Genomic DNA, 18,471 nt, shown 5'->3' on the forward strand with positions numbered 1-18,471 from the left:
TGGCATTTCCCCCACAAAAGTCCAAGGAAGGGAAGTCCAGGACCCAGAGACTTGGCAAACTCCTGGGCCAGAAATGGAGCTGAGGACCCTGGTCACACATTGTGCATAGGGACTGCCTGCCCAGGCTCCTATTAATTATAACACGTACATGCTGTGGTACTGAGTCCTGAGAGGTGAGCAGAAGGGGAAAAGAAGGCTGGCCATCGCAAGCCCCCTCAGCAGGCACGGGGATCTCGATCAAGTCAACGAACTTGCACTGAGCGTCTGCTCTGGCAGGCTTTGTGGGACTCCCACGGTGGACCAGACCCCGTGTGGACCACAGGACTGATGTTAACCAGTCACATGCTTGCTGTGTGTGCACACAGAGGTCCTGAGCCCTCCTCATCTCTCTGTGTGTTCCCGAGGTTTCCCAGAGATCTAGTTCTGGCTCTAGGACTTCATTGCTTGTGGAGTCAGCACTTCTCTTGGCCTCGGTGGCTCCGTCCCTAAAATGGGAATGACGCTCCATCTGCCTGACTTCCCATCCCCATCACCAAAGAGGTGACATGGTCACTGCGGGAACAGCTCTGCCTTTGGGGGTATCAACCAAAACCCTGAGTCTGGCAGGGGGAGGGGCAGGATGTCACCGACTCACCAAGTGTGCGACTCTCTCCTACACCACCTGGGGACTGACACCATTGTCTCATCTCACACCCGAGAAATGGAGGCCCAGAGAGGTCAGAAACTCGCCCTCAGTCACACAGCAAGTAGATGTCAGAGCTGGGATTGGCTCCAGTCTCCGTCTCGCTCCAAAGCCTTTGTTCTAGGCCTCTTCACATCAATTTACCCTCTTCTCTGCCTCAGGAGCTGCTCTCGGATGCCCCTGGAGGCCTTCCAGACCAGCCCCCACCCTCACCATCCATGACTCGCTTTGCCCTCAGCACAAGCCTGGGCGCACAGAAGGCACCGCCCAGCCTCCACTGGCCTCAGTGAAGAGCTCTCCTACCCCACTCTGATGTTGAGGCCTATCCCGTCCTGCTGCACCCACCCTGGGGAATTGGGGGCTGTTTCCGCCATCCCCCCGAGAGTGCACAAAGCCAGGGTGGGGGGGGCACCGGCTCCAAGTGGTGAGCGGTGGGAGGATGGGCAACTGGTTGCAGCGCTCAGCTCTGCGTCCCAGGCTGATCTCTCCCCTCCCATCATCCCCTCCCATCATCCCCTCCCTCTGACGGCTGCAGCCCGTGCAGCAGCCAGGCGCTTTCTCTCTCTCTCTCTCTCTCTCTCTCTCTCTCTCCCTCCCTCCTTCCCTCTCCCCGCTGCTCCCGCCTCCTGCCCTCCCTTGCCCCCTCCCCTCCCCGACACTGCAGCATTCGCCGACTGCAGCTCCAGCCACCGCCCGCGCCTCTCCGGCCTCCGCAAGCCCACCGCCGCCAGCACCATGGCCAGCACCATGTCCGGTAGGCACCGGGGCCTCGGGAGTCCTGGGGCTGCGGATCTGAGCAGAGGCTATTGTCTGGCCTCGCCCACCGCTGGGCCGATTACGGAGTGTTTTCCCATCTCGGACCCCACGCTCTGCAAGGGCGCGGGCGCGCTCCGGGCGGAACCCGCAGGAGACGGGGTTCAGGGCCGCCGGGTGGGGAGACCCGGTGCCCATAAGGCGGGGATTGCGGCGCCAGCCTAACGGACTTGGGCCGCAGAGCAGGGGCTCCGCTCGGGGTGGGGGCATCGGTGCGGGGGTGCCCTTGCCCCTTGGGGCGCCGCTGTGCCAGGCCGGGAGCGACTGCCTCAAGGTGGCTCCGAGAACCCTGGGTGGGCGCGCTCGCGGGATGCGGGCAGGGTCCCTGGAGGCGCCCGGCGACCGCAGACCCTGGTCGGACCGCGCCTTCTCGGGGGTCAGAGGGAGCAGCGCGGGACCCTTTGCAGGAGTCCCAGCCCGGGGCCGGCGGGGCCCGGGCTCTCCCTGCGCCAACGGAGGGGCCGGGGGACGGGAGGGGGCGCTGCGAGAAGACGGGAAACGGAAACCTGAGCCGAGCCGCGCCCGCACCTCGCGTCGCCGCCCCCTCCCCTCGCCGCGGCGGGCTCGGGACCACCCTCTGTGACACGGTGCCACCCGCCCCGGTCGAAAAAGCCACCGCCCTTTACGCTGCGGGTTTGGATGGGGGATGGGCTACCGCCGTTTCCGAGCCTTTCTAGGATGGGGGCGTCTGCCCCTCCCTCCCCCGCCGCTCCACCTCCCCAGCTGCAGACCCACCGCCCTCAAGGGCAACGACCCTCTCCTCCCGGGCCTGCAGCAGGCGCGGAGCTGCCGCGGAGGGGCGGGCGCCGGGCGAGGCGGGAAACGCGGGACAGATACTGGACGCGGGAGGGCTGCCAGGCGACCCCCGGGGCAAGGACGCGAAGGTCGCTCTCCCCAGGAACGCTCTGCCCAGTCTGGCTTTCCCAGGACCGGCTTCACCTTTGCACTCGGTGCCCGAGATGGCTAGGCGGGCGGGCGGCCCCCGCCTCCACCCCGTCACCTCGCCCACCCTTTCTTCCGCCCTGGGGGAGGCTCTTTGCAATCCCCTCTCCCCAGCTAGTTCGACTCTCTCCGCAGCGCCCGCTTTGGCCTGAGGCGCCAGAGCTCCGCCCACCCACGTGTGAAACGCCCTGACCCCGCCCCTCAGGGCCGGCGGTTCTGGCCCCCAGTGACTTCCGCAGGAGCCCGGCAGGGGACCACGTGCGTCACTGACCACACACACCCCCAAATCCATCTGGGGGTCTTACCCATCTGGACTTCATACGCCCCCTGCCCTCTCCCTGACATCCCCAGAGATACTGGGACCAGCAGGTGAGGGTGGCCAGTGCTGCCCCAGTCCCACACTGGGGCAGGTCTGTGCGTCCTCATTCACCATCTGTGCCTGAGCTGGGGGACAGCGGGCAGCCACTCCTGGAAGCATTTATCAGCTTTTCACCCCGTTAGTAAAAACCCTGCACAACAGGCCTCCTTCTCATCCTTCTGACATGAGCAGACTGAGGTTAGGTGCTGGAGGGACGCAGACGAAGCCACACCATTGATGGCCATCAGGGCTTGGGCCCAGACCCTCCAATCTTAGAGCTTCCTGGCACCAGACCCTCTTCTTGGCCAGACTTTGGGGCACTGCTGACCCATGCTTTTTCCCAGGATTGTTCTGGGTGTCCAAGTAGTTACCACTGGTGTCAAGAAGGAGACAATGGGACTTCCCTGGTGGCACAGCGGTTAAGAATCCACCTGCCAATGCAGGAGACACGGGTTCGATCCCTGGTCCGGGAAGATCCCACATGCCGCGGAGCAACTAAGCCCGTGCACCACAACTACTGAGCCCACGTGCCACAACTACTGAAGCCCGCGTGCCTAGAGCCCGTGGTCTGCAACGAGAAGCCACCGCGATGATGAGAAGCCTGCGCACCGCAACGAAGAGTAGCCCTCGCTCGCCGCAACTAGAGAAAAGCCCGCACACAGCAACAAGACCCAACGCAGCCAAAACAAAAAAAAATTTTTTTAAAGAAAAAAGAAAGGAAGAGACCATGAGTGCAATTGGTCAGTTTTGTCCAGCATGGCCAGCAAACACATACTGCAGTGCCAGCTGGAGAACTGCTCCTAGCTGACATCACATGGGGCTGGGCCTTTCATCTTCTGTCATCAGCACTGCCCTCTATAGAGTGCAGCCCATGTGTACACACACCTGTGCTCACCTGCAGCTTCTCCCGGCCATAACAGTTTGATAGGAGAGAGGTCTGGCCCAGAAGTGGCTACGTGACAGCGCCGGTAACTGTGGCCAAAATTGGTGTAAGTGAACCAGCTATGGCTTCTCTCTGAAAACACATCTTTGATTGGAGCAGACTTGCGTGCCTCAGTGGCCTTGAAGCGTCACCTCTGCTCTGGTCTGTGGCCGCGGCAGGATTGCTCTTGGCCTCGTCTTTGTGCACGGATTGCAAAGCTTTGCCCCTGCCTCTCCCTCGAGTGCCTCCTGATGGGCCGCGTTCTGAGGACACTGCGTCTCGGTGTCCTTCCCAGGTGCTCAGTTCTTCAGGCGCTTTTGTAGACTTGCTCACGTTCATCCCCTTATGCGCCTCTGGCGAGCTGCAAGGCCTTGCACCTGCTACCTAGCCTCTCAGGGGCTCAATCTCCCCATCTGGGTGGCATGATAGTGACAGCACCTCCCCTAGGCTTGTTCTGAGGGTTGAGTGAGCTATTTCAGGAAACAGTGCTTGGCCTGGGGCCTGGCAAGAGGCGAGTGCCCAGTCCATGCCAGGCAGCATGACTGTTGCAGCCACATTTCCCAGAGAAAGGTGAATTCTGCTGGCAACGCCTGCCATGTTGGGCTCCCGACACGGATGGAGGAGACTCTGACAAGTGAGAGAGGGGCAGCCTGGGTGGCAACAAGCTCCCTCTGTTAGGAGGCAGTTAGCAGCAGCCTCCAGGGCCCTTCTAGGGGTGAGCGGGAATCTGTGGGCCCCTTTCCCTCCTAGTTCTGGAAGACCTCCCCACCCACCATGAGGCTCCCAACAGGAAAGTGCAGAGGCCTGGGCTCGTGACAGGGCTGCCATCCTGGTATGCTGTGTGACTTTGGGGGTGCCACTTGCCCTCTCTGAACCTCCTTCTCTGTAGAAATGAGGCTGATGAGGGTGTCTGCCTGGGCTGGCTGGTCTTGAGAGTCAGTCTGGAGGAAGGGTGTGATGTGCCCACCCCATCCCCCTTGGGCACGATTATTGTTGTTACCAGGTGCTCTAGGCTGATCTGGTGCCTTCTAACTCTTGCTCTTCTGAGATGTAATCATCCAAAAGGCCAATATGCATTTTTGCATGTTTAACATTTACTATGAAGGGGGGATAAAAGCAATCCAGTTCATGGTAGGGATTTGTTTTTAATGACTTTCTGAAGTCAGTGATGGGGAAGGAAGAGAAGGTCCTGGTGAGGAGAGAAAAGGGAGGGCATGCCTCGAGGCCCCGCTTCCTGGCTGGAGCTATGTCTGTGGAGAGGTCCGGGCCTCCACCTCTTCCCTCTGCAATGAGAGGAACTTTAAGCCCCTCCGGCTCTGAAAATACAGGCGTACCCTCCCGTCTTGCATGTGGCTGGGCCCAGCTCTGGTCTCCAGCGCCGGTGCAGGCTGCCCCCTGCTCACTCTCTCCAAATCTGCCGGTTCCCCACCCGCCATGCAGTCCCCTCTAACCTGCAGCCAGACCACAGAGCAGGCCTCACTCCCAAGCCCCCTCCTGGGGAGTTGCCCCTTCCCACTGGGCTTCTTGAGGAAGGGTCTTCTGAGAAGGAAGGTCCTCATGGGCCACCAACCCAGGGGGTCTCCACGACCACCAGACGCCAAGCTGCATCCCTGTTTGCAGCCGCAGGACATAGTCCCTCACTTCCTAGTTGGACACTTGTCCCCTGGGCACAGCCATGACCTCGGAGACTCTGACCTCAGTCTCCAGCCCCCAGCCCTCTCCCCTCTCTCCTGCCTACACTTACACCTACCCAAGCTCCCCCTCCTGCCCCTGAATTGCCACCAGCCCCCCTCCAGGCTGAGGTGACAGTCGCCTGGAAGGGAGCCCCTGTCATTTGTCTGTAAAATTCCTCTGTTATTAATTTGCAACCCTTTTCCTGGAAAAATCTCAGGCTTGAGGCAGAGAGGGCCTTGAGCAGCTGTGAGGCCCCAGGTTCCTGGCCTGTAAGGTAAACTCTCTCGGAGGTTTTAACACAGGATGAGAAAGGACTCTCTGAAAGGTCAGGGTAGGGGGCTGGTGTCTGTTGCCAGAGTGGTGGGTGCTGGCAGGGTTAGACCGAGGCCCCTCCTCCCTGGCCTCTCCCAGGACCCAGGTAGGCCCTTGACCAGACTCCCTCTCACTCCCTGCCCCACCTTCCCTTCTGAGCACAGGTCTGGCTACCTCCCCAGCCTCTCCGAATGTCCAAGTATCTCCTGGTCTGCTGGTCCTGGAGAGCTGCTCTGCCTGGTCCTACCTCCTCCAACTCCCAAGCACACGTCCTGGGAGGTACCCCTCAACCTCCTTTCTAAAGTTAACTTTTAATGACATAAGTAATACACGAGTAGATTCTGCTTGTGAAAAAGCAAAATCGACAAGTCAGGCCAAAATCCCCTTTGAGGCCCACCCCTACCTGGCCCTCCCTCCCACGCTCCTGAGCCAATGACCAAGTCATGTGTCTTTGCCCTGCTTCCCCTCCAAGACCCCAAAGGCTCTCCCTGCTGCTTGCTCAGGATTCCTCTGTGCTCCCTTCACAACTTCTTGGGCTCTCTCCGGAAGAGCCTGGGTCATCAGGACATTTAGATCAAATATCATCATTCTCTGCACTGGTTGTTGGAGGACGCTGCTCACAGCAAGCTGTACCCTCAGACAGGGCCGAGTCACTTCTGTCCTGTGGCCTGTTTCTACACCAGCACTTTCCCCAATTTTACGTTAAATCAATTTAAAAACATTATCTTGTGTGAAATTTCATCAGAAAGTTTCTTGTCCAGCCTGTCTGCCCCTTGGAAGAATGCTGTGGGTAACCGTGCATGCTCTTTCATGGAAGCCAGAGTCGCTCTCCGTGGAGTGTCCCTCTAGAGACCTATACTAGCTTCTCCAGCCAGGGAAGCAGGTGCATGGGTCTGAGCCCCCTAGTCTTTGGGACCTACTGCAGTGGTGGAAAGAACACAGAGGAACTGGGGTTGCCCTGGAGGAGCTTTGAACAAGTCACCCAGCTACCTGGGCCCAGTGTCCTCTTGGCTGAGTGGGGGTGACAGTATTGGGCATACAGGATTGTTGCGAGCCAGTGAGACATCAGACCCATGTGTCTACTTTGGGGCCTGGCTCGCTATGAACAAACCACAAAGAGCTCAATTATTTGCATTCTGAGAGCGAGCATCTCCCCTTCCCTGACAAGGCTCAGGGCCTCAGCAGGCTTACCTCCTTTTCTGGTTGGGTAGTGTGGACACTGGCTGTGGGCGCTCACCCTGCAAGGCCAGAGGGCGGGCTGTGGTGCTGAACGGACAGCTCCTGTCCCTTTGGCTTTTGATGAGCAGCCAGTGCGTGTCTGGTGAGAACCTGATTTCATCCCACGGTGGGCACACTACAGGGTAAATGGGGGGTGGGCTGGGGGCAGACAGGAGGGTCTGAGGGCTTCACTTAAGTGCACAGCCCAAGAAAGTGCTGCCTGCAGAAGCTCTACATTTGTGCTGGCCCAGTAACCTCTCGACTGACCGGGCAAGTGTCCATGAGAGGGAAAGGGGAGGAAGGAGAAGTACGTGGAGGGGCAGAGGGAGGGGAGAGTCGGGAAGATACACAGTGACAAAGAATCACGGAGACGTAAAGATACAAAGAGAGGTAGTGACAGATGGAGAGCCAGAAAGACAGAAGGATGAACGGAGACACAGACAGAAATGCCAAGAGAGAGAAAAGGAGGGAGAGAGAGACAGAGACAGAGAGGGGGGCCAGGGACTCAGAGACAGGAACAGAAAGACCAATGCAGGACACCCACAGGGAGGCGTGCCCAGGGAAAGACAGCCAACATCTGGGAGGGAGGGAGGGACATGGAGAGTCAGAGATGTGGGACACAAAAGATCAAGGTAAACAGGCTCCCAGAGAGGCGCATCGGGGGCAGAGGCAGGGAGGCCTGGGCATCCGCGGAGGTGGGGCTGGAGGTGCGAGGGGACGGCGCCTGCTCAGGCTGGCCTCCCGCCCACAGCCTACAAGGAGAAGATGAAGGAGCTGTCGGTGCTGTCACTCATCTGCTCCTGCTTCTACTCACAGCCGCACCCCAACACCGTCTACCAGTACGGGGGTGAGTGTGCCCGGCCGCTGCCCTGCCAGGGCCTGCTGCCTCCTGACTTCGCTACCCCCTCCCGTGGCGTCGGTGAATCCCCGCTTGGCTGCCTCCTGGAGAGGGGTCCCTGCGGGGAGGGGCCGGTCCTGGGGGTCCCACGTGAACAGCCTCACCCCTCCACTCAACCCTGACTTGGGTGTGTGCTCGGCCCGCCCCCTCCTTGAGCAGCCCTCCTGAAGCCCCCATCTGCTTCTGCCCCGCAGACATGGAGGTGAAGCAGCTGGACAAGAGGGCCTCCGGCCAGAGCTTTGAGGTCATCCTCAAGTCCCCTTCCGACCTGTCCCCGGAGAGTCCCATGCTCTCCTCCCCCCCCAAAAGGAAGGACACCTCCCTGGAGGAGCTGCAGAAGCGGCTGGAGGCAGCTGAGGGGCGGAGGAAGGTAAGGGGCCACCCCTCTGGGTCCCGATGAAGACGGTCGGGGGCCTTGCTGGCCACAGACTGTGTCCCCAAGGTGCGGGGTGCTCCAAGCACTCGCTCGGCTGTGGGCCTGTAGCAGAGGGTCTCACGGTCCCGGGGCCACCTCCTGAGCCATCAGAATGACACAGGGGGGAGGAAGGATTCCTCAGTGGCAGCCAGCTAGAGGGAGACAGGAACCGGATACTACCGCGAGGGGCACCCTTGGCCATGCTGGCAGGGTGGGGGGGTCAGGTGGTAGCCCCAGGAGGGGCCCTGGGAGAGGAGGCTGGGCGACAGCCTCCTGAGCAGGGGAGCGTGAAGGAAGGGCTTTCCATGAGCTGGGAGCTCAGGGGGCCCCTGGGAGAAGCAGGCCCCTCCCCACCCTTTCTCACACCAGCCCCTCTGAAACTGAGACACGCGCAGAGAAGCACGTGCTCTCAGGAGTGCTGTCCTGGTGCCCAAGCCCACCGGGCAGGGGCAGCAGCTCTATCCCCCTTACCGCAGGACCGGTGAGCCCTGGGGACCCAGGCTTCTCAGGGTTAACTAGCAGTGACTGGCACGTAGCCCAGCAGCCTTCGGAAGGAGGCTGAGGGAGGCTGATTACCTCCGGGCGCCTCGGCTCAACTCCCGCGGCCACCAGCAGCCCCACCCTCCTCTTTCCAACTCGTCCCTTCCCTAGCGGCCCTGGGACCCCTCCACCGCCCCCGGCACCTTAAGGAGCTCAGAAGCCGGTGTGTATTAAGCACCTGCTTTGTGCTCAGCGGGCAGCCGTTTGAGCAAAGGACGGGGGAGGCTCCGCGACAGCCCACAGGAGCTTCCTCCGCACCTCCCCCGAGGGCAGCTCGGACTCGGGAGGGAGCGGGAGGGAACGGGGGCGCCGGGAGCCCAGCGGGGAGGGGGCAGCTCTGCGGCCGAGGGTGGACAGGGAGGGCTTGCCTGGGGATGAGGCGGTCACCACAGCTGACGCAGGACAGTGTAGGCCCGCATTCCCCGAGGACGAGCCCGGTGGGCGGGAGGCGGTGGGCTCGGGCTGGGCGGCGGGGCGGGGCGGGGCGCGGGGCACTGGGCGGGGCGCGGACAGCGGCGCAGGGGGGCGGGGCGCGGGACACTGGGCGGGGCGCGGACAGCGGCGCAGGGGGGCGGGGCGGCCGCCCCTCACGCTCGCCCGCCCGGCCGCCCGCGCAGACGCAGGAGGCGCAGGTGCTGAAGCAGCTGGCCGAGCGGCGCGAGCACGAGCGCGAGGTGCTGCACAAGGCGCTGGAGGAGAACAACAACTTCAGCCGCCTGGCGGAGGAGAAGCTCAACTATAAGATGGAACTCAGCAAGGAGATCCGCGAGGCGCACCTGGCCGCGCTGCGTGAGCGGCTGCGCGAGAAGGTGCGCGCCGGGGCGGGGCCGAGGCCGGGGCGGGGCCCGAGCGGGGGGCGGGGCCCGAAGCAGGGAGCCCCCAGGAGCCCCTTCTTTTGGCCTTTGGCCGGTCCCTGCTAACTACACCAGCAGCGCTCCCGCAGTCCGGCCTCCCCGTGACGCCCCGTCCTACTGGGGCCAGCCAGGGTGAGGCGAGCCCCTGCCCAGGCCGGAGCAGCCTCCCTGCGAGCGGGACCAGGTTGGTTCCGGGGAGCCCCGAGCCTGCACTCCCCGGGAAATTCCCTGAGTCACAATGCTCCGGTCTGGACAGCACCCCAGGCTCACCGAGGGCCAGCCCCCACCCTCGAGCCGCACTTTCAGTCCGTGACGCGGGCCTGCCCCTGCACTCTGTTGGTCCTGGTCACCTCATTGGTCGCATCTGCCGCGCCTGGGACCGAGCCAGTCTAGGGAGGAAAAGACCCCAGGGTCCCCAAAGCCCGGGAGCCGGAGGGCAGGGCCCCCAGAGCCCAGGAGGGGTGGGGGGGGCAGGACCCCGCCATTCCCGGCTGCAGGGCCCCGCCCACCCCGCCTGTCCCGGCAGGAGCTGCACGCTGCCGAAGTGCGCAGGAACAAGGAGCAGCGTGAGGAGATGTCCGGCTAAGGGGCCTTTTGGACACCGCGGCGCCTGGATCCCGAGATGAGACAAGAACACGTCTGGGTTTTGGTTTTGTTTTGTTCGACTTTGTCTAGATGCAGCTTTTGCTCCCGCTCCTCCCTCCCCTCCTGTGCTCCCAGCTTCAGCTTCTCTTTCCGCGTTCCGAGCTGTCCAGTCCTCGTGGCAAGGCCTTGACCACAGGCTGTCCCTGTGGAGCCCCCAGGGCGTGGCACACAGTCCCTCAGTTCAGGCCCCAGGCTGGCGGTGGCTGGCTCCCCTCTTGGCAGCACTCTTAGTGGACGTGGTGGCGACCTCAGTAAATCCAGCGATGGTGGCAGGAACACGCAGGTCCTTGTGCTGGGTTGTGCTGTGAGCACCTTGTCACTTAGGGCATGTCTTCTGAGGCAGCTCCTGCCGGCGGGCAGAGCCACCTCCACCTGGATGTCCTCCCCTGGGAGAGGGGCTGGGCACGCAGGAGGGGGCGGAGGAAGACAGACTTGGACAGAGAAGGACCTCTGGGCAGTGGGGGCCAGGTACCCTGTCACCGGCCAGCCCTGGGAACCCCGTGTGCAGTGGTGCTTTTTGGAACTGGTGGGTAGGAGCTGCAGCACGCTTTAACGTGGTGGCACAGGGGCCCCCTGAGACCCGCTGGCCTGAGGTTGGCACCCTCGGCTGGCCTGGGAAGCTTCGGTCATTGTCCTTGTTTGGAGCGGTGGTGGGGTGTGGCTTGGCCTGAGTTTTCAGGGCAGTGGGCGTGTTCCACCAGGGACCTGTGAGCGAGCTGCCGTGCTCTAGACGGTTGTGGGCAGCGTGGACACGTGCTGGCCCCTCCTCCCAGAAGGGCCCTCTTCCTTCTGGCCCAGCACCTGTGCGGGGAAAGCCAGCCTCCCGCTGTCCCTCCTCTCCTTCTCCAGGCTTTGCAGATGCCCTCGGAGGACCCCTCCTTATATCCTTTTGGAGTCTCAGTCCCCTCCCGTGTGCCCTCTGCTCTGGTCAAAAGATGCTCCCACACTGCTCCTGGCCACAGGGCGTTCAGGCTCACCTCTGGACAGGTGGTGCAGTGTGCGTGGGTGGCAGCCACAAGTGCCCCTCTGGGAGCCCTGAGTAGATACTGGGGGGCGGGGGACCAGGGCCTGAAGATTCAGATGTCGGGGGGCAGGGGACAGGGTTCCCAAGCCACCTCCTCACCTGCTCCATCCTTCCATTCCTGGCTGGTGGCCCACTCTGGCCAGCCTGCAGGTTGGAGGCCTGGCTCTATCTCCTGCCAAGACCCTCCTTGGCTGGGCTCCTCCCCCCCCCCCCCCCTCAGCCTGGGGGGACCTCCAGACCCCCCAGCGCCAGCCTTTGAGGACGGCTACCCGCTTGGACACAGCAGCAGCTTCTTCTCCACGGCAGACCCGCCCCACGACTGGGTGCTTGGGGCCGAGTCCTCGCTGGCCAGCCTCTTGGTGGAAAGCATGAGGCGTTTCTTGCAGGCAGGACCCAGAGCCAGTGCCTCAGAAACCAGATGATTGCAGCCCTCAGTGCCCCTGGCTTTCGACCTACAGAAACCTACGGGGACACTGCTGGTGACCTCCCAGAGCCAAGCCAGGGAGCACGGGTGGGTACTGATCCATTGCAGTGGGCTTCGGGGGAAGTTGGGACCTGTGCCCCCCTCCCGTTCCCCACCGAGACAGCCCCCAAGGGAGTGACAAGCCAGGACTGGAACCCAGCAGTGCCCACCGGTGGCTTTTGTGGGACTCGGAAAGGGGACTGAGGGTTGGATTTCTCGGAGCGGTGGCAGCTCTCTCATAGCAGAAGCCCTAGTGTAATACACACCCATCTCATCCACGTAGTAAAAGTGAACTTAACAATTAAATGAACGATTAAAAAAAATGTGTGTGTTTAAGAAACGGTTGAACTGTCCCAGCGTGTGTCCTGCATCTGTGGGGTCAGATGAGCTGCGAGGCCACTGCCTGTGCAAGCGTCCCCCTGGAAACCCCACCCCTGCGTGTCATCACAACTGCGAACAGTTCTCACAACAGTGGCGATTTTAAGAAAAGAGCATATAAACAGCACGCAAGCCCACTTTACCCTCCGGAGCCCCAGGAGACAGTGGGGGTGGGAGGGAGGAGGCTGGGACCTCTGCTGCAGGTGGGGCCACCCCAGCTCCCCCAGGGCTGCGCCCTCCTGTGGGCCGGGCTCTCAGCTTGCCGCTGCAGAGGAAGGTCAGGGTCTGAGGTCTGGGGCCTGCCCTTCTCACCATGGCTGTGGGTCTTGCTCGGATGGGGGGTGGTCCTAGAATCCCAGGGTGTGTCCCATGGCTCTGTGGACCCCGTTGGGCAGCTGACTGTTCACAGACACAGATCTGGCCCCAACATGGGGACCTGCAGTGGCAAAGAGACAAGAAGACGTCGTGACTCACATTGGTGGACACGTCTGTCCTAGGGGACCCAAACTTGCCCTTGGGGTGCCCGGCAGGGAGGGACCCCTCTGCTGGGGAGGAGGCATGTTTGGTAATGTCCACGCTGAGCCATGCTCAGGTCCACACGTGGACCTCAGGTACAGGCCCCAGAGAGATGCCTGCTCCCCAGGACCCAGAGACCCACTCACCTCTCCCCAAACCCACAGCCCTCTCCTGGGGCAGTCCTAGCTACTTCCCCAGGCTCCAGGGAACTCTCACCATCTCCCCACCTTCCCCTGTCCAGGGAGAGGTGGGAAAGTCAGACCCAGGACACACAGCCTCCAGTAAGGTGGAGACATCAGAAAGCTGCAGGAGTGGAAGGAAATACATGGAAAATAGTTTTATGAGGCGTGAGTTCTGCATGCCTGTCATCTGGGTTCACAGACACATGCTCACCACATAGAGGCGCACAGCCCTGGAATTCCCAGAAGAGCAGCTGATCAAGGTCAGGGCCTCTTACCTCTTAGGCGGCCCTGGTAAGGCATTGAGGGGCAGTCACCATATGGAGCCTCTGAGGTTGGGAGATGATGGGGAATCCTTTGCAGAAAAGCAATCATGCTTCTCCTTAACAAAGAGCAGCAAACAAACGGGGGACTCCTGGGAAGCCAGTTGGAGCTGTATTCGTAACCTACTGCTGTGTAACAAGTGAGTCCAAGCAGTGGCTGAAAACAACAAACATCGTTTCTGTCGAGTCAGGACTTCGGGAGCTGGGTGGTTCTGGCACAGAGCCTCTCAGGAGGCTGCAGTCAGGACATCAGTGGAGGTTGTCTGGAGGCTGTGTGGGGTTGGAGTACCCACTTCCAAGTCGGCTGGCTCACATGGGCGTGAACTAGTCACGGAAGCACAAGTGAGTCATTAAGAACAGCCTACCCTCAAGGTGGGGGGGTGGGTGAGGCTCCACCTTTGGAAAGGAGGAATGTCACAGACTCTGGGGACAGGTATTAAAACCACCTCAGACACTCTGCGTTGATGACCCTGTGAGTTCTGCACACAGTGGGTGCTGGCTCGGTGCCTGGGGGTGGCAGTGGGCCCGCACCGTGAAACAGGGTGTCCGGCAAGGCAGGCAAGATGGAAGCACAGACAGACGCCTGTCCCAGCGGGGCCTCCCTCCAGCCCCTCACGCATCCTCGCCGGGCAAGCTCGGGTGTGGCTGTGTAGAAGGGAAGGTGGCAAGAGTCGGTACACACTGCAGCTGTTTCTCTTTCTGCTGAGGAAAAATAATTGTGCTATTTGTCAGTTGTATTAGTTTTCTCGACTGCCTGTAATGTGTGCAACAAACTAGGGGCCTTGAAACCACAGAGGTGTCTCCTTTCAGTTGCAAGTCAGGTGCTGCCAGGCCACCTCCCTCAGGACTGGAGGGGAGGGGAGGGCCAGGATCGGCCCTCCCAGCTTCAGCTGTCGGGAAAGGCAGTCTCTCCGTCCCCGAAGGGCCACTCAACGAACGAACGGCACCGTTTCTTTTCAACAGATGGGGGCCCACAGAGCCTGTGTGGGGGGCTCCCTCCGGCTGTGAGATGGAGGCACCCCCCAGCGCTCAGCATGTCGGACTCCTCAGGAGGGGTCAGGTCCTTCCCGCAGCACCAGATGGGTGCGTGCAGGCCAGCAGGGTGGGGAGGACCCGGCGTGGGGACGATGCCCACGTGGAAGCCTACCTGGTCTCGTCTCTCCTGAGTAAAGCTTGTCCTGTCCGCTCGGCTGCCTCGCGCTCTCCTTGGCGACCTGGATGTCAGGATGCCAGGAACGAAGTGTTTGGACTTCTATCCCCCGCAGGTGGCTGGCGCTGTGACGAGCAGTGCCAGCCTCCACGCAGTGGGGACCTCCCCAGGGACTGGGAACTTGAGCCTGGGCTCTGCTGGACACCGGCTATCCTTGGTTTGTGGACGCAGCACATGTGTCTCTGCCTCTCCCTCTGTGTGTCTGTCCCTATGGGACACCAGTCCCTGGATTAGGGATCCCCAATCCAACACGACCTCATTATTTAACTAATTATATCTGCAACAACCCTAGTTCCAAATAAGGACACATTCTGAGGTCCTGGGACTTGTGATGTTACCACATCTCTGGAGGACACAAGTCAATCCCAGGCAGCAGCTGTAGGTATATAATTCGTAATTTTAAAACATCCATGCAGTAATTTGTGTATTCAACATGAGTTTCGTGAGTGCTTATTACATCTGTGTGTCTCACTCCAGAGAACAGTGATGGATTTGACACCCAGGCCCTGCCCTGTGAGAAACTGCATGTTAGTCAATAAAACCTTATGTTACATATGGTAGTTTATGATTTTTTAAAGCACATTAAAATGTTTTTAACCTTCACAAAGTCCACTATGAGGAAAATAGTAGGCATTATCTTATGACATTAACATTTTTTCTGGTTACAAACATAATACATGTTCACTGCATACTACAAAATATAAACACAAAAATCTTGATCCACCAAACTCCTTCCCCTGGAGAGGACTTACCCCTCAAGAGGTGCTGAAGTGAGCCCGAGTTCAGACCTCTGAGACGCGCACAGTGATGTGTTCGCACTTCTCCTACGTCCTCACAAACGTCGCTTCAAACGTCGGACAATCATCTATTTCATGGATGTACTAGGATTTCTGAGAAAACTTCCCCAACTTTTTGGTTTCAGGGACCTCTTATAATCTTAAACTTTATGGAGGACCCCCAAAGAGCTCTGTTTATGTGGGCTATTCGGGTTGACAGGGACCACGTTGGGAATTAAAACACAGAAATTAAAAAAACAGTAATTCAGGGAATTCCCTGGTGGCCCAGTGGTTAGGACTCTGCACTTTCACTGCTGAGGGCGCAGGTTTGATCCCTGGTCAGGGAACTAAGATCTCGCAAGCCGTGTGGTGCGGCCAAAAATTAAACAAACAAAAAACCCACCAGTAATTCAGGGACTTCCCTGGTGGTCCAGGGGTTAAGACTCTGCACCCCCAATGCAGGGGGCCCGGGTCCGACCCCTGGTCAGGGAACTAGATCCTGCATGCTGCAACTAAAGATCCCGCACGGTGCAACTAAGACCCAGCACGGCCAAATACATATTTTAAAAAATCAGTAATTCAGGGGCTTCCCTGGCAGCACAGTGGTTAAGAATCCGCCTGCCAATGCAGGGGACACGGGTTTGAGCCCTGGTCCGGGAAGATCTCACATGCCGCGGAGCAACTAAGCCTGTGCGCCACAACTACTGAGCCTGCGCGCCTAGAGCCCGTGATCCACAACAAGAGAAGCCACGACAATGAGAAGCCCCCGCTCTCCGCAACTAGAGAAAAGCCTGTGCGTAGCAATGAAGACCCAATGCAGACAAAAATAAAATAAATAATTTTAAAAAACCAGTAATTCACTAAAAAATGATACACCCATTACATGTTAACATTTTAAAATGAAAAAGTGACGTTTTCCTAAAAAAAATAATTAATGAGAATGGTTGAAGCATATGAGAAAAAAATCTAGCCTCACACAGATATATGGTTGGAAAAAGAAACTGTTTCAATAGCTTGGTCTTTAATACTAAACCAAAGCTAGATGAGGGGTGGTTTCTTAAAGATTGGCTGCACTGTGAATCTGAAACCGTATCAATAAACCTTTCATACTCTTACACGGGTTGAATGGTCTGTCCTGAGCTTAAATACACCTTTTACCCATGCACGGTTCCGTAATTCCCAGTGCGTGTGCCACCCTCCCCCAGGCAGGAGGTCCTGACCTTGGGGCCTGCAGAGTGGAGGAAGGGAGGGACAGGTTATTGCTGGGTAAGCCAGGCCTGCCTCGGTCCTGCTTCCAGTCTGGTCAGGGGCTGTGTGTGGTGGAGCCGAAGTAGAGGGTGGGGCATGACAACCCCACAGCATCCTTGGGCCCGTGATGCCACTCAGTCTCTCCTGGTTTACTCTCCTCTGTAGTAAACCAAGAGTGGAAGCTCCCCTCCCCTTGGGAGCACAGGGGAGAAATCACCACCCCAGACCCCAGGAGGAACTAATCCATCCTGTCAGCCAAGCAGAGCCCAATGCTTCGGAGACAGAAAGGGTGAGCGCGGGTTCAAACGCCAGGCCTGAGGTCCTGTGGCAGAAATACGTGGAGGCCACACAGCAGTGGAAACTCAGGCTGGGGAGTCTGGGGCGCCCACAGCCTCCAGGGCCAGCGGCCACAGCTCACCCCAACTGTGCAGCAGCAGGACCTGGCCGGGTCTGCCTCCTGCATCCTTCTGAGCTTTCTCCCTTTAACATTCTATTTTAATTAATTAATTTTTAAAATTTATTTTATTTTTGGCTGTGTTGGGTCTTCGTTGTTGCACGCGGGCTTTCTCTAGTTGCGGCGAGCGGGGCTACTCTTCCTGTGGTGCGTGGGCCTCTCATTGCGGTGGCTTCTCTTGTTGCGGAGCACGGGCTCTAGGCGCGCGGGCTTCAGTAGTTGTGGCTCGCAGGCTCTAGAGCGCAGGCTCCGTAGTTGTGGCGCACGGGCTTAGTTGTTCCGTGGCACGTGGGATCTTCCCGGACCAGGGCTCGAACCCACGTCCCCTGCATTGGCAGGTGGATTCTTAACCACTGCGCCACCAGGGAAGCCCTCTCCCTTTGACTTTATGGGCATTTACTTCCGGAACGTAAGGACAGGGAAACTCAAATAAATGACATGCACAGACCAGACACACCTGCTCTTGTATTTACCAGATGATAAAATAACTGCACTGACATAGGCTCAATAGTTTAATCTTTAAAAACAGTGACTTTTTCATCACTTGCTTGAGTACACTCTATATTATTGAAAACAGAATGAAAGCGTAACTCTCCCAATTATAACAGCACTGAAATGAAGTTTGCTTGAAACTTCCCAGTCTGGGAAATGGCCTTCCGTGGTCTTCCTACCTAAGCATGAACACAGGTCCACGGCTTGGTCCTAAAAGAAGGCATTTGTTTTCTGCCTTCTCTGTCTCCTGAGAGGGAGCACCCGCAGACCCCGCAGCCTTTCACTGGGCACCCGAGTCTCCCGCAGCTGACAGCAGCCAGAGCAGCGACACCACACACGAGGAGACTTCGCACGCGCCTTCCCTGGTCTGAGCACAGCCAGCCTCAGCCACCCTCTGGGTGCCCCTGACTGCCCGGTGCAGGTGTGGAGACAGAGCACAGGGAGATGTGGGGATGTGGCCGACCCCACCACGGCTGCAGCGCTTCCTCCAGGAGTCCTGGGGCAGGAACAGGATGCCTCACAAGTGCCCCGGCCTGGGCAGGGCAGGTGACCCCACTCACCACCCCCTGGGCCCCCACTGCACCTTTCAATCAAACAGCAAGGCCTTTTTGTACTCGCTCCCAAGTCAAAGGAAAGCTGAGTGATGCTAACCTTCTCACGTTCTGGAAAACCCAGGGACTTTGCACTCTAGCCACTAAAAAGGAGCGTTTTCAGGGCGTTCCTAACCCTGCATCAGGGTGTCTTTTAATGCCTCTGTGATAGCGCAGGAACTGAACTTTAACTTCATCGAACGTAAACTGAAATGAGCACACGTGGCCAGTGACTACAGCACAGGAGAGAGCGGCTGGGGGTCGACCCAGGAACACTGGGGGGAGCCGCGCGGATCGATAAGTGAGAATGTTCAAAGCCGTTTTTAACACTTGCTACAAAAATAAACCATGATAATCGCAGGTTTCGGACTGTACGACTCCCGCGGCAGCCCTCCCGCCTGCCTCTGGGGAGACCCTTTGCACACGCGGGCAGGTCACTCACCTTTCTCGCCAACCCTAAGCGCGTCTCCCTAGGCACCCTTTCCCCGGGAAGTCCGCGCTGAGCGTGTGTGTCCGCCAGTCCCGGCAGGTGAGCCAGCGGGCGG

General features: G+C 59.3%; 1 protein-coding gene and 1 long non-coding RNA gene across 5 annotated transcripts; one reads left to right on the top strand and one right to left on the bottom strand.

The window, feature by feature from the left end:
• The first annotated feature begins 1,303 nt into the window (after positions 1–1,303).
• STMN3 (stathmin 3) lies at positions 1,304–12,100 on the top strand. The gene is made up of 5 exons (XM_082360688.1): positions 1,304–1,436; positions 7,673–7,768; positions 8,014–8,189; positions 9,392–9,583; positions 10,155–12,100. Exons 1-5 carry the CDS (start codon positions 1,418–1,420, stop codon positions 10,212–10,214), a joined length of 543 nt encoding a protein of 180 aa, XP_082216814.1. The 5' UTR covers positions 1,304–1,417; the 3' UTR covers positions 10,215–12,100.
• Positions 12,101–12,220: 120 nt separating this feature from the next.
• LOC309613636 lies at positions 12,221–18,453 on the bottom strand. Of its 4 annotated transcripts, none has more exons than XR_014235814.1 (3): positions 18,369–18,453; positions 13,112–15,346; positions 12,221–12,574 (listed from the first exon to the last, which is right to left on the bottom strand). It is a non-coding gene; the product is annotated as an uncharacterized lncRNA (long non-coding RNA). The 4 variants fall into 4 exon arrangements; XR_014235815.1 differs by having other exon boundaries at positions 13,112–17,243; XR_014235816.1 differs by having other exon boundaries at positions 12,871–17,243.
• Positions 18,454–18,471: the final 18 nt, after the last annotated feature.

This window comes from Balaenoptera borealis, assembly GCF_965194805.1.
Source record: "Balaenoptera borealis genome assembly, chromosome: 16".
NCBI classification, from domain to species: Eukaryota; Metazoa; Chordata; class Mammalia; order Artiodactyla; family Balaenopteridae; genus Balaenoptera; species Balaenoptera borealis.

Excerpts from the sequence above, each read along its gene's own strand:
- STMN3 (XM_082360688.1), top strand. Across the intron at positions 7,769-8,013 it reads CACCGTCTACCAGTACGGGG|ACATGGAGGTGAAGCAGCTG; the intron begins GTGAGTGTGCCC and ends TCTGCCCCGCAG. Across the intron at positions 9,584-10,154 it reads GTGAGCGGCTGCGCGAGAAG|GAGCTGCACGCTGCCGAAGT; the intron begins GTGCGCGCCGGG and ends CTGTCCCGGCAG.